The sequence below is a fragment of the Drosophila miranda genome, chromosome XR (assembly GCF_003369915.1).
Source record: "Drosophila miranda strain MSH22 chromosome XR, D.miranda_PacBio2.1, whole genome shotgun sequence".
In the NCBI taxonomy this organism is placed as follows: Eukaryota; Metazoa; Arthropoda; class Insecta; order Diptera; family Drosophilidae; genus Drosophila; species Drosophila miranda.
This window is the reverse complement of record NC_046674.1, coordinates 5,702,967-5,716,759: the sequence shown is the minus strand read 5'-3', so window position 1 is coordinate 5,716,759 and position 13,793 is coordinate 5,702,967. Positions and strand designations below refer to the sequence as shown.

Below are 13,793 nucleotides of genomic sequence, written 5' to 3'. Positions count from 1 at the left end.
CTTAGGTATATGTTCGTGTGGTAGGGGATGGGAATGAGGCTGTACGGCTGTAAGGCTGTATGTGTGTGGGCCACGAAATGTGTTAATAAAGCACACTTGCCACCAGCGTTGGCCACATAATGAAACGAAATTGCGGAAAGAAACCAGATTGCCTCGACCCGTGGCGGGGTATACGCATCCCCACATAAAGCTGGTAACATTTGACTGGAGAGAAGATCAAAGATCTGCTCGAGAGGTGCCTGATCTGGTGAGGGTATAATTGTGGCATCTATCCCTATTCTCTTCTTTGTTGCCCAGTGTTGCATAAGTTGGCTGGCACTTTGTGTGGCTTTTATGACTCTTGGCTTGGGGGCATCACATTTCAGCTAGTTCCTGGTACAGTGCGGTACCTTCTCGGTCTCGCTCCTGTCGCATCCTTGGCTACGTTTAATTGCCTTGACCTTTGTGAGTGCGCCTGTATGCGTTGCATAGTTTCGGGCGTGTTGCATGTTAATTAGCATTAAACAGGGAACGATGGAACGCAAGGGGATGTGATGTGATGGCATGGGATGGGGGTCTAAACACATTTAGCCTGTGCTAGTTGTTTGTATGTGATAAAAATTTATTGGACTCGGCTGTTGCCTCTCCTTCTCTCTCCGTTGTCCACTTTCCGCTCTGCATATGAAACTTTTGCTATATTGCAATTAAATTTAAGCTGCATTAAACTGCGGCCAACACACACACTTACAGCGCGAGAGGAAGAGAGAGGGAGAGAGCGGCTCAGGCTCAGGCTCAGAGGATCAGACTTCACAAAAGACTTGTGGCCATGGCAACGACTCCGACTACGACTACGACTATGACTACGATGACGGCAAAGTTTGCTGGCTGGGTTTTCTGGTTTTGGTTTTTGGTTGGTCTATGGACGGGACGCCAAAGTTCGCGTTTGTTCCTTTCTCCTTTTTGATATGTATTTTAATTCCTTGGCCTGTGTGCCATTTTGCAGTCGAGTGGGGCTCTAGAACTCTGGGACTTTGAGCTTACCAGCAGCAGAACCAGCAGCAGCAGCAGTAGCAGAAGTCGAAACCGATGCTGTGGCAGTGGCAGCGGCAACAACAAGAATGACTCTGGCTTAAATGGCACTTATGAGCTTATGCCACAACTTACATTATTATTATTACTCCGATGATTTTTTCTTATGCTTGTACAAATGCTTCTTCGTGCCACACAATAAATAGTTATAGACTGCAGAGACCACTCACAGAGAGAGAAGAGCGAGTTTTGTTTTAATTAAGGCACATTAAGTGGAATGTTTTACGAGGCATGTGGGTGTTCGTGCTCCCTCTCCATGCAACAGATGCACACAACTTTAATTATCGAAAGTTCAGCTAAATCAGAGTTATGCCCGAGCTGGGGGAGTCGTTAATGGCACTGCACACAGATTGGCAGATCGGCAAAGACATAGGAGGGGGCGTGCCATCCTCCCCGAATCAATCAACAACGCTTGAGCGGCAAATTCCGAAATCCTATCACACTCTCGGCCATTATTATAAAAAATGAAAGCAGAGCTCTCGCATGTCATAAGCGTTAAATTCAATTTGAGTTTTACAACATTTCTGTGTGGTTGCCAGTGTGTGTGTTGGTGTGTGTTTGTGTGTGTGTGCTTTTGTTGGGCCCTGTTTGACAGTTTTTGCAGCGCTCTCAATCAGCACTTGTTAGAACTTTTTAGTGTGCTGTAAAATAAACATGAGTACGAGCATAGAGTTGGAATGAAATGAAATTTAATAAATGCAGTGCGTCCGTCTGTGGAATGGGCACTGAGGAGGAGTGGAGGTGGAGAGGAGCGGCAGCATGACATGCACTTCATAAAACTTTGCTCATATAAATTGAAATTGAAATGAAATGATGATGCGAGAGCTGCCACGTTGATATCTGAGTGTATCTCTGTATCTGTATATGTATCTGTAGCAGTTGCTGTATCTGTATCTGTGTATCTCTATGTGTGTGGCAGAGCTACAGTGAGAGTTGACAACCAGCGGAAAGCTTCTCCACAATGGCTGCCTGTAAAAATTTGTTGGCCAAACAACAAGTAGAGCAAAACCAGCAGCAGCGGCAGCATCACCAGCAGCAGCATCACCAGCAACAGCCTGAAAAACAACTTAAACTGTCATTCGAAAGTTTGAGGAAAAGCTGGGGTGGATACCCTGTAGGAGGCACCGGAGAGGTATTAAAAAACTTTTCTCTGCGCAATTATGTGAAGGCTACTTAACTTCTTTTTCTGATATTTTTTGCAGGCAATAAATTTTCTCTCCAAGCAGAGCTCACCCACCTGAACGGCGGCGACACAATTTTGTTGCACACTCAACACGACTCCGATTCTTGTTTGGGGTTCGGGCACGGGCACGGGCACGGACTCGGACCTGGGCTCGGGCTTGGGGGTTATTTTTTCGGGCCTGCAGCCCACTCATAGAATTTGCCAGAGCTATGTGCAAAAATTCAATTAGCCAGCCATGCGTGGTGAGCAGAGGAGAAGCAGTTTGCCACTTGGCATGCCGTGCAGTTTTGGAGAATGCTTTGAGGCACACATACACATACACAGATACAGATACAGATACACTCTGCCATGCCTAGATACATTGCTCATGGCCGTGTGTGCGGGTGAGAGTGTGTGTGTGTGTGTGTGTGTGTGTGTGTGTGTGTGTGTGGTTGTGACAGGCTTCCTGCTGCTACTGCTGCTGCTGCTGCTGCATACTTGCCTCAATTACGCCGAAAATGTCACATTAATTATTGGCATTTATGGGGTTTGCGCCGCTTTTGATATGATAGATGACAATGCAGGCCGAAATTTGAAGTCTACTTTACGGCGCGCTCCGGCTGCTATTGTTGTGGTTTCGAGTGTGTGCGCCTGTGTGTGGCATCTTCGTTTATGTGTAGATGCGTGTGCATGTGTCTGTGTGCGTACGGTTGTATTAATTGGAATTTGTTTTTGTGTGTCAGCTGCAAGAGAAGACGTTGCTTCTGCTGCTGGCTTTGCGGCAATTAAAAGTTAATTTGACAAAGCGAGACATTCGAATTAATTTGGAGTCTAAACGACATTTTAATTCAATTTATGTTTTTGGCAGCACAGCCTGACAATACCATTCCCCGGCTTTGAGTGGGTCGATTGAGTCTGGTTCAAGGTCTGCGGTATGGGAAATTTGGGTGGCAATCAGAGATTTTCAGTTGAAATATGGCCTCTTTTCAATCGTATTTTAGCCGTATTTGGATATAAAATTAATTCATTAAGTTGTGTCCCATTATCACACCTAGGATCCCGCTCTGCTCTGCCCACCTGCCAGCCTTTCGTTCCCTCCCGCAATTACTTAATGACAGGTTCCAGTTCCAGTGATTAGGCCGAGGCCCGCTTTAAGCTGGAAAAGCCTCTGGCCACTGAGCATCATTTCCAATGCCTACTCGTTGCATTCAACGTCAACTTATGCCAACTGTCTGTCAGCAACAGGAGCCAGCCCGTCCTCGTCCTGGCCTCGTCTGGCCTGGCCTGGCCTGGCCTGGCCTGAGCTCCACACACAAGCGGCTACTTATGCAAAATGCTCGGCTCTGCCACTAGACAACACCCGTTGCTGCCGCCACATACTCGTGTAGAAGGAAGCTTTGATTACCGCCAGAGCCAGTGGCAAAGCCAGAGAGGGGGACGGAGACGGGGACGGGCACGGGTATGGGTACGGGGACTCGTCGAGCCACACACAATTGTGTTGATTGCACAGATGACAAGACGTAGGACGAGATGACAACTTTGCTGCCTTGCAAGCCTTGATGACAATGAAGTGCATGCATGAATATTCTAATCAAATGAGCCACCAGCCAGTGTCCTGGCCAGGTCTGGGCTTGGGTCTGGGTTTGGGTTTGGGTCTGGCTCTGGGTATGGGTATGGGTCCGGGTCTGTCCTGGCTCCTGCCATTGTCGAGCTAGAAAATTTGCTTGTGTCTACGGCTGGCTACACCCGGAGAAAAAACAAGTGTCAAACGTATCGAGTCTAGCCAAGTCTAATCCCCATTTGATGTTTAATTTCGCTCAGTGTGGGGGCACCACATGCTTTGTGTTTTGTGCTGGCAAAAGTTTCAAAGTCAGTTTGAGCCGCTCCCTCAGAAAAAGCTTGCCTTTACCTCGTTTCATTTCATTCACTCACTGAAATCGAATTTGCATAATTTAACATGATGGTTGCGCTTATTCCTGTTGCCTGTCAGATACACACGAACACACGAACAGGAGCAGGAGCAGCTGGAGCACCTCCTTGGTTATTATTGTTGGTTGGGCTCCGGCTCCAGCTGTCCTCTTCTCCTCTCCTCCTCCCCAAGTTCAACGCCACCGCATTCTGCTGCCACATGCATCATCATTTGCATACATTTGCAGTTCGCCCAGTCAGTCAATGTTCATTCCTCATTACTTCGTTCGTTTTTCGTCCTTGTCCCTTTTCCAGTCGCCCCTTTCTCCTTTCCCCTTTCTCCCAATTTCCTCGCCTAAGCTGACTCGATTTTCCTTGAATATAATTCGCGGCGCTGCGCGGCAAGGGAAGCGGTAGAAAAGTGGTGGAAAGAAAGCATTGACGTTGATGGATTTTGGCACTTACACAGGCTAGCGCCTGTCACTTCACCCCAGAGCCAACTCCGACTTCGACTTTGCCTCTGCCTCCAAAAATGGAGCTCCAGAACGACTGACTTTGAAGCGCATTTTAATGAAGAATGATATGTTGGCATCGCAGCCACAACAGCCGAAATCGACCCACCACTCCACCACTCCACCGCTCCGTCGCCACCATCGACTGACAGTTTTCGCGGCTTTGAACTTTGCACGCCGGTAACTGTCGAACTTGAAGGGCGACAAAAACAGCGGCAAAGACATCAGTAAGTTTTCCCGCTAAACAGGAAGTGAAGTGAATAGAACACAGAAAACCTGAAAATGTGTATCAAATTATGTTGTTGCTTTGTCAGAAATTTGTGTGTGGCATTCCTGACAGGAGTCTGCAGGGCTGCCGGAAATGTATTCAGAGAAATATTTCGGCTATTCAAATTTGTGGCAGTTGTGGCATCAATTTGATTTAACATTAACTTGGCCATCGGGCCGGAGACGGAGTCGCAGAAGGATTCAGAGGCTTCAAGTATGCCTGAAGGAGGAAATTGGTGGGCTGCAATCTCAGGAGCTCTCCGTCCATTTTACACACAAAACAAATATGTTTTCTACACTCTGCGCATTGATTTTCTATGCAAAGTGTCACATGGCCGCGTGCCACGCCCCTTTCCGAGTGCCTTTTCATGCATATCAAAATTGTAACAATAAACGCCAACAAAAGAACAGAAATAACAAACATTAACATGAAAATACACACGATGGAGAGAGAAAGAGAGAGCGAGAGGGAGGTTACGGGTATACAGGGACACAATAGGCGGCAGTCAAAAATGTTGCAAATGTAAGCAAAATAAAAATATATATGACAAAGACACAAACAAACAAGCAAACAAACACACAGACACAAATACAGATAAAGTGTGTGTGTGTGTGTGTTTATGTGTTTGTAAAACCAAAACTTTTGACATAATAAAATGGAATGTTATTGTTAAAAAAGTTACTTGCATATTAAAACAAACGAAACTTTTCTCCCGCACTCTCCCTCTCTCTGTCTCTCTCTCTCTCTCTCTGTATTTCTTTCTCTGTCTCTCTGTCGCTGGTTTTTTATGCGCTGTGCTTGCGTATGTGCGTGGCATTTGCAAGTAAAAATACGCTCCCACAGATACAGATACACAGACATACACAGGCAAATGCAAATGGCGAGCGTGTGAAACGAGCAGCGCTGCCAAAAGCAAACAACTTTAATTGAACTGTTTACCCGATTTTTATTTTATGCCACCTCGGGACTCAGGCCCCCATTCCATTCAGAGTCCTGTAATTGTTACGGTTATGTGTGTGATGATTATTTGGCTCGTTGCACAGCTGCCAGCATGGCTGGGCCATTATCAGTTGGGGCCATTTGGCAGCGGCAGACTATAAGCTAAAAGAGATCCCCCCGAGCTCATCCGCACAAGAGAGCCCGAGTTCTGTTTCAGCTATAGGATATGCTTGAGGTGTGCATATCCCTAAAGATACGGTTTACATAATGCTAGGTATCTACACACGATCAAATCTAATACCAAAAACGCAACGTTCAACAAAATCGCAAAATTGGTTATCAATGGAATAAAACTGGCAATTACAACGGATAACGAGCCGAACACGTTACGTACGTATACTTAATGTGAACAGTATCAAAAACAAGAAGTAGGAAGTATAGCAATAGATATAGTAAATATATGTAGTATATATATATGTATAAGTAAATACTCGGGACTGTACTCACCTTTGCTCGTACCGTCCGGGCCCCGCAATATGGTGCACTCCTCTATAGAGCCGAACGGGTGGAAGATTTGTCTAACATCGTCTTCGGTCTGTTGTTTGCTGAGCATGCCAACGAAGAGCTTGCGATCTAGATGCTCTGTTTGGGGTTTGGGTTTTGGTTTTGGTTTGGTTTTGGTTCGTTTTCGGTTCATGTTTTATGTTTTTTATATGATACGATCGGATCGGATTAAATCGTATCGATCGTGTCGATCGGATTGATTGATTGATTTCGATTGTTCAGGCACCAAAAAAGGCGGCAAAATGGATAAATGGCAATGTCGCAGTGTCAATGTGGGTGTGCATTTGTTTTGTTTTTTCCGGAAATTATAAGTTTTCAATCAAGAAGCCATAGCAAGAAAATTTTCGCACCAAATTAAAATGAAAACATAAAATTAAGACCGAAAAACAAAAGATTTTCATTGTTTTTGTTTTTAATATATATGTGTATCATATTAAAGGATGTAAACGTAGCACATTTCATTTCGTTTTTTCGGTTAATTTTTTTTTATGTTTTGTTTTTTTTTTTGTTTGTAACGAGTAACGAGAACGAGGCAAGCACATTTATGTTATTGTGTTTTCGATAATTTCAAAGATTTCAACAGGCGCAAAATACCCAAAAAAAAAGTAAAAGCAACAACATTTAGTTAACGAGAGTTTTTTTGGTGTTTCGGGTGGATATTTTGAGCACCAATAGAGCAAATACAGTTACAACATTTATTAATGTGGGGTAACGGGGTTCGGGGTGGGAAGGGGGTTTAATTTTGGATTTTTAAAAGCGGAACAAACGGTTTTCATAATTGTTTTTTGAGGAAATTGTTGCATTAAGTAAGAAAAATTTCGGTTTCAGATAAAATCAAACCGAATCGAATCGAATAAAATCAAATAAAAGGAAAGTAATACAGAATTTTCGAGAAATCATAAGTAGAAGAATTGTCAGTTTTCCAATTTTTGCCAATTTTGATGTATATATTTTTTTTTTTCGTTTTCAATCATATATATATATTTTTTTTTTGATACAGAGCACGAACAAGTGTTACATAAAAAGGAAAGAAAAGAAGACAAAAATGGGTGATATTTAGTTAAAGTTGTCGCAAAATTTTTTGTTTTCTTTTTCTTTTTTGTTTTTTGTTTAACTTACAACTTACGAGAATCGAAAATGTCAAGTGATTGACAGTAACAATTAGCTAGGTATATACGTATAGTTTATATAGGTGGTATGTTTAAATATATATGTATATAGAACAGCCACTGGCACGCACACAATTACGAGCTGGCTACAGAGTTAAGGATAGACATTGAGGGGGAATAGAACACGTTAGCCACTACTTGGAAAAGATATGGTAAAAGTATGCTGGGAATCAACGAATGCATAGCTTAACAATACTTACTGACTACAAGTACTTAGACTAGACTAGACTAGATATATTGTGGGTTGAAAGAGATATAGGTAGAGTAGGGATCAATAGTTTCGCTTAAGTCTAATCTACTGAGATGTGCGAAAGATAGACCCAGATTGAGGACAGCTGTCCCCAGTCGATTGCCAGTCCTTTCTCTTACCCTTTTGAGGCCCGAACACCATTTGGGCTTCTGGTCTGAGGTCTGAGGACTAAGGTCTGAGGGCATCCTCTCGTATCATATCGAAAATTGAGCATCACATAATTGGCAAAACACTTGGCACACGGACCAGGCTGGGCTGTGCAGACAAGGAGCTTGCCACCGCACTGCTGCTGTCGCGCTAAAGTGGCAAAAGCAATCGAAGTAGAAAATAACTAATACGACACGTTGGACCCATGCATGCACACATGGCCTGCAGGCAATTGTCTTGTGTCCGGGTTAAGCCTAATGGCATTTGGGTTCCGTTCTGGCCTTTTACACTCTCACCACCACCACCCCCACCCCACCCTGAGCACGTGCAATAAGCCAAACAACGCCCCTGGCATGCTAAGCAACAAAACGAAGAGGAACCGGAGAAAAGGGTTGGCTTAATAAAAATGTAAAGCACGTTGGCTCAGAGTGGGTTGAGGTTGGGCCTTGGGATTGGGGCCGTGACGCGTTGGTCAGGGGCGGGCGGGCTGGTACAAGGTAAAAATAGTGCAGCATACTTTGCGGCGCCTGCTGTTGTACATATGAAATGGCATAGTTCAACTGGCTGTTAACAGTTGCGGCCAAAAAACCAAAGAGAGCGAGAGAGGTGGCTAAAGAAGATAGCGTGGAGATGGAGAGGGACACGGGAGAGGGGAATAGAGCCAAGTAGACAGGAGGAACAGAATAGAGAAGACCCGAGCAGGACAAAAGGATTTGCACAATGTTTAGCCTGGCGTTGCAGCAATTTTCTACAATTACCTGGGGCACAACGACACAGACCGACCGACCGACCGACAGGCAGGGATAAAATGCACACAGGGCTTTCACTGATTCCCTTTTGGCTGTTTCAGTTTTTTTCAGCTCTTTCCCGTTTTTTTTTCAGCTCTCCGAGCTAAAGGAAAGAGCAGTGAAAATAATATTAAAGGCCATTAGGCTCATATAGACAAGTTAAGTGGCTCCTGGTCTCCATCCTTGTTCGTGATTCCTTTGCTGGCCATGTGTGGCAGTTTTTAGATTTTATTTTCATGCCTGCTGCTCCTCTTGGTCGACATCCACATCCACATCCACATGCACATGCACATCCTCATCCACATCCACATCCACGTCTACATTCTCGTTGTCTGTTGCCAAGGCAAAGGCAAAAGAAGTCATTAACGTGTCGTTGTCTTTGATGCTGCCGTCAAACGGAGGCTGGGGCAGGGGCTGGGGCTGGGGCAGGGGCAGGGGCAGGGGCAGGGGAGCACTGGTACAGACTCGAGTGGAGCAGGCAAAAAGAAAACCAAATTAAATTAGTTAACCACATGGTAACTTTTGTATGTGCCACGGCAGGAGACAAGGACAGGCCACTAATTGTTGCATGTTATGTTTTTGCTTATCTCCTTTTGAGTCGCTCTCTGGCAGATCCCCTCCTGCCTTGCCCTCCCCCGGGGCAAGTAATTGTATTTTAAGACCTAGCGAAAGCCAAAGGTGGAAGAACCAGTCGCGTCTATAAATTATACAAAAAAATTTGGAGTCAGTGGAGACAGCGGCGCCAGAGGAGACAACAAAAACTAAACAGAGCGTCGTTGACAACGCGAGAGTCAAAGCTCAAAGCACATGTCCCATTCCCTTCAGGTTCTTTATTCCGTTTTTTTTTTGCTGTACTAACTGGATGGCTAGCTGGCTGGCTGGCTGGCTGGCTGGCTGGCTGGATGGGTGACTGGCAGGGTGGCTGTGCACTGTTGCCAATTGACATGTAAATTGACATTTAATGGTTGCTAATGAGCGTCTGAGGATTAGTTCTCTCTCCCAGAGCGAGGGACAGAGAAAGAGAAGAGGCTAGCTATTTGAATAGATTAGGGCAGGCTAATGGAGGAGTTTCTGTTGATTCAGGTGAATGAATGCTTCTGCATGCCGCAACTTTCACATTTCTGGAATTCCCCTGACCATGGCTTAAACTCTTCTCTGAAAACCCTTTGGCATTCGAAGAGAGTCGACTCTGATTGCAGCTAATAAATCATTAAGCAAACAAATAAATACTCCATTAATTTTCACAGCTTTGTCTAAGTTCGGAGAAGGAGCTGAGAGCTGAGATCCTGCCATAATGCGACCAATTCATATCTGAAAAGTCCTTAATCTGATTACAGCAGATAGCTCAGAATGCTATGTAAATATGTTTAAGTTATTAATTATTTTGTGGGGATTTCCTAGCTCTCGACTCTCTCCGTTATAATTACAAAACTTTGTGGGACAGCACTCGGGCTGTCTACGAATAATATTTGCTTGGCAAAAATTGATTGAAATATGAAGGCATCATCAGCTCAACGTCTCCTTCTGTTGCCAGTGCCTCTGCTGGCTTGTATCTTTGTATCTCTGTATCTCAGCATCTGGACTTGTCTGGCCAGTGCATTCGACTACGTTTATTTTCCTATAAATTATTGAAATTGTAATTACTTAGGCAGGAAATGGGTAAATGAGCACCAAGCCGTATGCTTAATATTTCCCCAGCGCTCAGCCTTCTGCTGCTGCTGCTCGGTTGTTGTTTTTCCCTGCTGCTTGTAATGAAAATTTAATTAAAATTATGTACATTGATTAAGTGAAGGGCAACAGTCTGAGCCCTGGACTTGAGTAGTTTTTCATTTGCATTTTTCTATATTTTATTAGTGGACCCCCCTCTCTCCGACTCTCTATGTTTCTGGCTGTGTTCGCTGCCCTTTTTGATTGATGATGTGCCTGCTTTACTGGTAGAAAGAGTAGGAGAGTGAGTGACTGGTAAAAGGAAACTAATTAATATGTAATTAGTGACACTCATTTGACGTGTAACGAGGCTAATGTAAAAATCTCACAGATACTCAGATCAGAATAGACATGGGTAGCTGGGGAGGGAGCTGCTTTCTTCACTCTCCTATAGATTGAAATGAAAACGATTTCGCTAGATTGCTGCCTTATGCCAGGCCTGAATCATCCGGAATCAGCATCAGCTGCTGCCCCATCAATATTGCCGGCAATTGTTCTGGGCCCAGTCGAGAGTCGGGAGTCAAGAGTCAAGAGTCGACATTCAGAGCCAAGCGTCGCTGCAGGCCACATCCCATTTTTATGGCACTCAGACAGACTGCCAGACTGCCAGACGGGAAAGGCCATCCCTGCACAGCCGACGCGTCGGAGGTGTCAGTATTTATACAGCAAATAAGCTAAATTTTTCCTTTATGACTCCCACAACGGTCCGGATATGGAGACGGCAACGGCGACGGAGGCAAACAGTTGGTGTCGTGGCTCGACAATTGTGTGGCAATTGTCAAAAGTCTCCCGAGTCATCCCATTCCATCCCATTCCGTACCGCTCCGTTCCGTTCCGTCTCGTCGACGACTTGACGTTTATATATGACTAGAGATAAGTCAGGATAGCAGGCAGGCAGGCAAGCAGGCAGGCATTTCCCGCCCCCGAAAGACGTTGACACCGAAAAGTGCAAGGCCTGTTCTCGGTGGCTTTTGTTGCCATTGTCAGGGAATCCTTTGGGTCTCTTTCAGGCTTTCCCACTTTAAGAGACGTGTTTATTTGTCAGTTTGAAATTCTGGAGTAATAAGCGTAAAACTCGACTATAGGCTGGGGACAAACTCTGCAAATGGCACAAGAGCCGAGCCAGTATGACGGAGAGTAGGATGGAGTTTAGCCAAAGTCAGAAGTAAATTAGTTATTAGCCTTGTAAGTAGTTCACAAAGTTCCTGCTCAAGTCGCTGACAGCCTTTCGGATGGAAATGGAAACGGAGCAACGGAGCCACGGAGGTCGGGGAAAATGCCGCTAAAATGCGCCTAATTGTTAATTAGTGTCAGCGTGACTTTGTTTGTGGGTATGCACAGTGGCAGACATTTCTATAGTCACATTTTTAGGCACAAAAGTTTTTGTTTGGCTGGAGCCAAAAGTCAGCGGCAGTCAGCGGCAGACCAAACGGAAACAAGAAGAAGGAAAACTTTGTCTTGGGCCTCGGCGCTCTCTCCTCGGTATTGTGGTATTGAAGTGTTAATTAATATTGAAAAGGATAAACTTTTCTCTGACTTGTGGAATGGCAATGGAATGGAGTAGATGGGGCAAGGAGTTGCGCCTGCCTGGGTTCCATTTTATCCCTTTAAGATCATCCCTGGGCACTCTTCCATTTGCATTTCAAGTTGCAGGTGGCAATAAATTTGCTTATTCCCCGTTCTCCTCCGCTCGCTCTCTGGAAAGACAATCTTGACATGCCATTAACATTTCATGTGCACCTTGTCTCAGCTTTTTTCAGCTGCCTCGACTATCACACTAAAAGTCAATATAAAGTAAAAATTCTTTTTATGACCCCGGGATTATCATTTTGCGGGGCTGCTGGTGCTGATGCTGCTGCAGCTTGACATGAAATTGGCTGCACACTGGGGGTAACCAGAAATTGGCTATAAAAGGCGAGCCACGACCAAAAGGTGCTCTCCCTGGCTGTCTTTATACACACACATATACCCGTGTACCGTATATATACAAAAATATAGAAATTTTTATTTTAAGTAGTGACGCGTCAGGGATAATGTTAATGGCACATGGCATTTTCATTTCAAACGCATAAAAGTGTCCGCCGTCCGACCCCGTGAAATGTTTAAAGAAAGGAAAGCGAAAAGAGCCGGAGAATGGAGGGGGTATGTAGAGTATGGCGAGAATGGAGGGAATGGGGAGAATGGAAAGAATGGATAGAGAAAAAGGGAAATGTCACCCGGGGAATGTCCTCTTTGTGGCTGCCGCTTTATGTGTGTGCAGATTTGTTTTTTATTTCATATACATATACTCGTACTCGCTCGTAGAAGTATGTATATATATATAATAAGGGGAAAGCTGAGCATCTCCCGCGATAAAGCGCAATTTTAAGTTTATGAGCTCTAGGCAGAGCCCGTCCTGAAAACGCTCCCGCATTTATATGTTATGTCCCGCTTTTATAACTCCACGCAGCGCATATGGCACGAAACGGAGATGAGGTTGAGACCGGCTGTCCCATTCACGCAAGAGATTGCCCGCAATGGCCAATAGACCGGGCCACAAATCGCCATCGGGCCAGAGCATCGGGTACTCGATCGCTAAGTACTAAAAACTAATTAAAGAGCTATCTTAGTTTTAGAGTATTCATAAATATGCTTACTTTTTGTTGGGTCTGGTTTTAGTCTGGTTTTGCTCTTGAACCTCTACCCTTTGTAGTGTTTTGTGTCTCTATTTTTGAATATTAAATGCGTTTAGCTTTTTTAGCCCTGCTGTCGTGCTAGAGGTCCGCACTTTGCCGGCTTAAACTGACGGATTTGAGAGGTCAAAGCTCTGTCTTTTTGAACTACAGGTAGGTTTGGTAATGATCGTTTGCCTACGGTTTGCACTACGTTGATATCAGTAAAAACTTTGATGCTTTTAGAGCTCAACTTATTGACTCAACTCCTCACTGATCTCTCCTCTTGACTCTAATCAATCACTTGGTTAATTTATTAGTTACTGCGGGGTCGGACTCCTAGCCCTGTCATCGACCATCTTCTCGGAAAGCGGTATCGTATCGGCTGTTGTGTTTAGTTGAATGCTGCCATTTTCCAGCTTGTCACGAAGTTTGCTAAATTTGTGTACAAATTTATGGAAGTTTGTGGTTTTTTTGTTTTGTTAAAGTTTTGCGCAAAAAAAGAGAAGAGCAGAAAAAAGAAAGAGAAAAAGTAAGAATAAATAAAATTTTTATAATCTCTGTTGTTTTTTTCTAATTGCAAGTTTTCTTATTTTGGGGCTTTTATGGTGAAATATTTACTTTGCATGTTTAATGTTGTCGCTTATTGTTAATTAATTA

The 13,793-nt window shown here is 44.3% G+C and overlaps 1 protein-coding gene across 34 annotated transcripts in view; it reads right to left on the bottom strand.

The window, feature by feature from the left end:
* The window catches only part of LOC108153300 (CUGBP Elav-like family member 4), a 318,810-nt gene that overhangs the window by 61,785 nt on the left and 243,232 nt on the right, over positions 1-13,793 (bottom strand). For 14 of the 34 annotated variants that reach the window (XM_033386628.1, XM_033386631.1, XM_033386626.1 and 11 more), the window contains one exon: positions 6,365-6,499. The exons of 19 other annotated variants lie outside the window; for them this stretch is intronic. In XM_033386628.1, coding sequence (XP_033242519.1) covers positions 6,365-6,499 — 135 coding nt within the window. Of the gene's footprint in view, positions 1-6,364; positions 6,500-13,118; positions 13,130-13,793 lie in introns of those variants that run through there. One more of the 34 variants, XM_033386650.1, reaches the window with a different exon arrangement.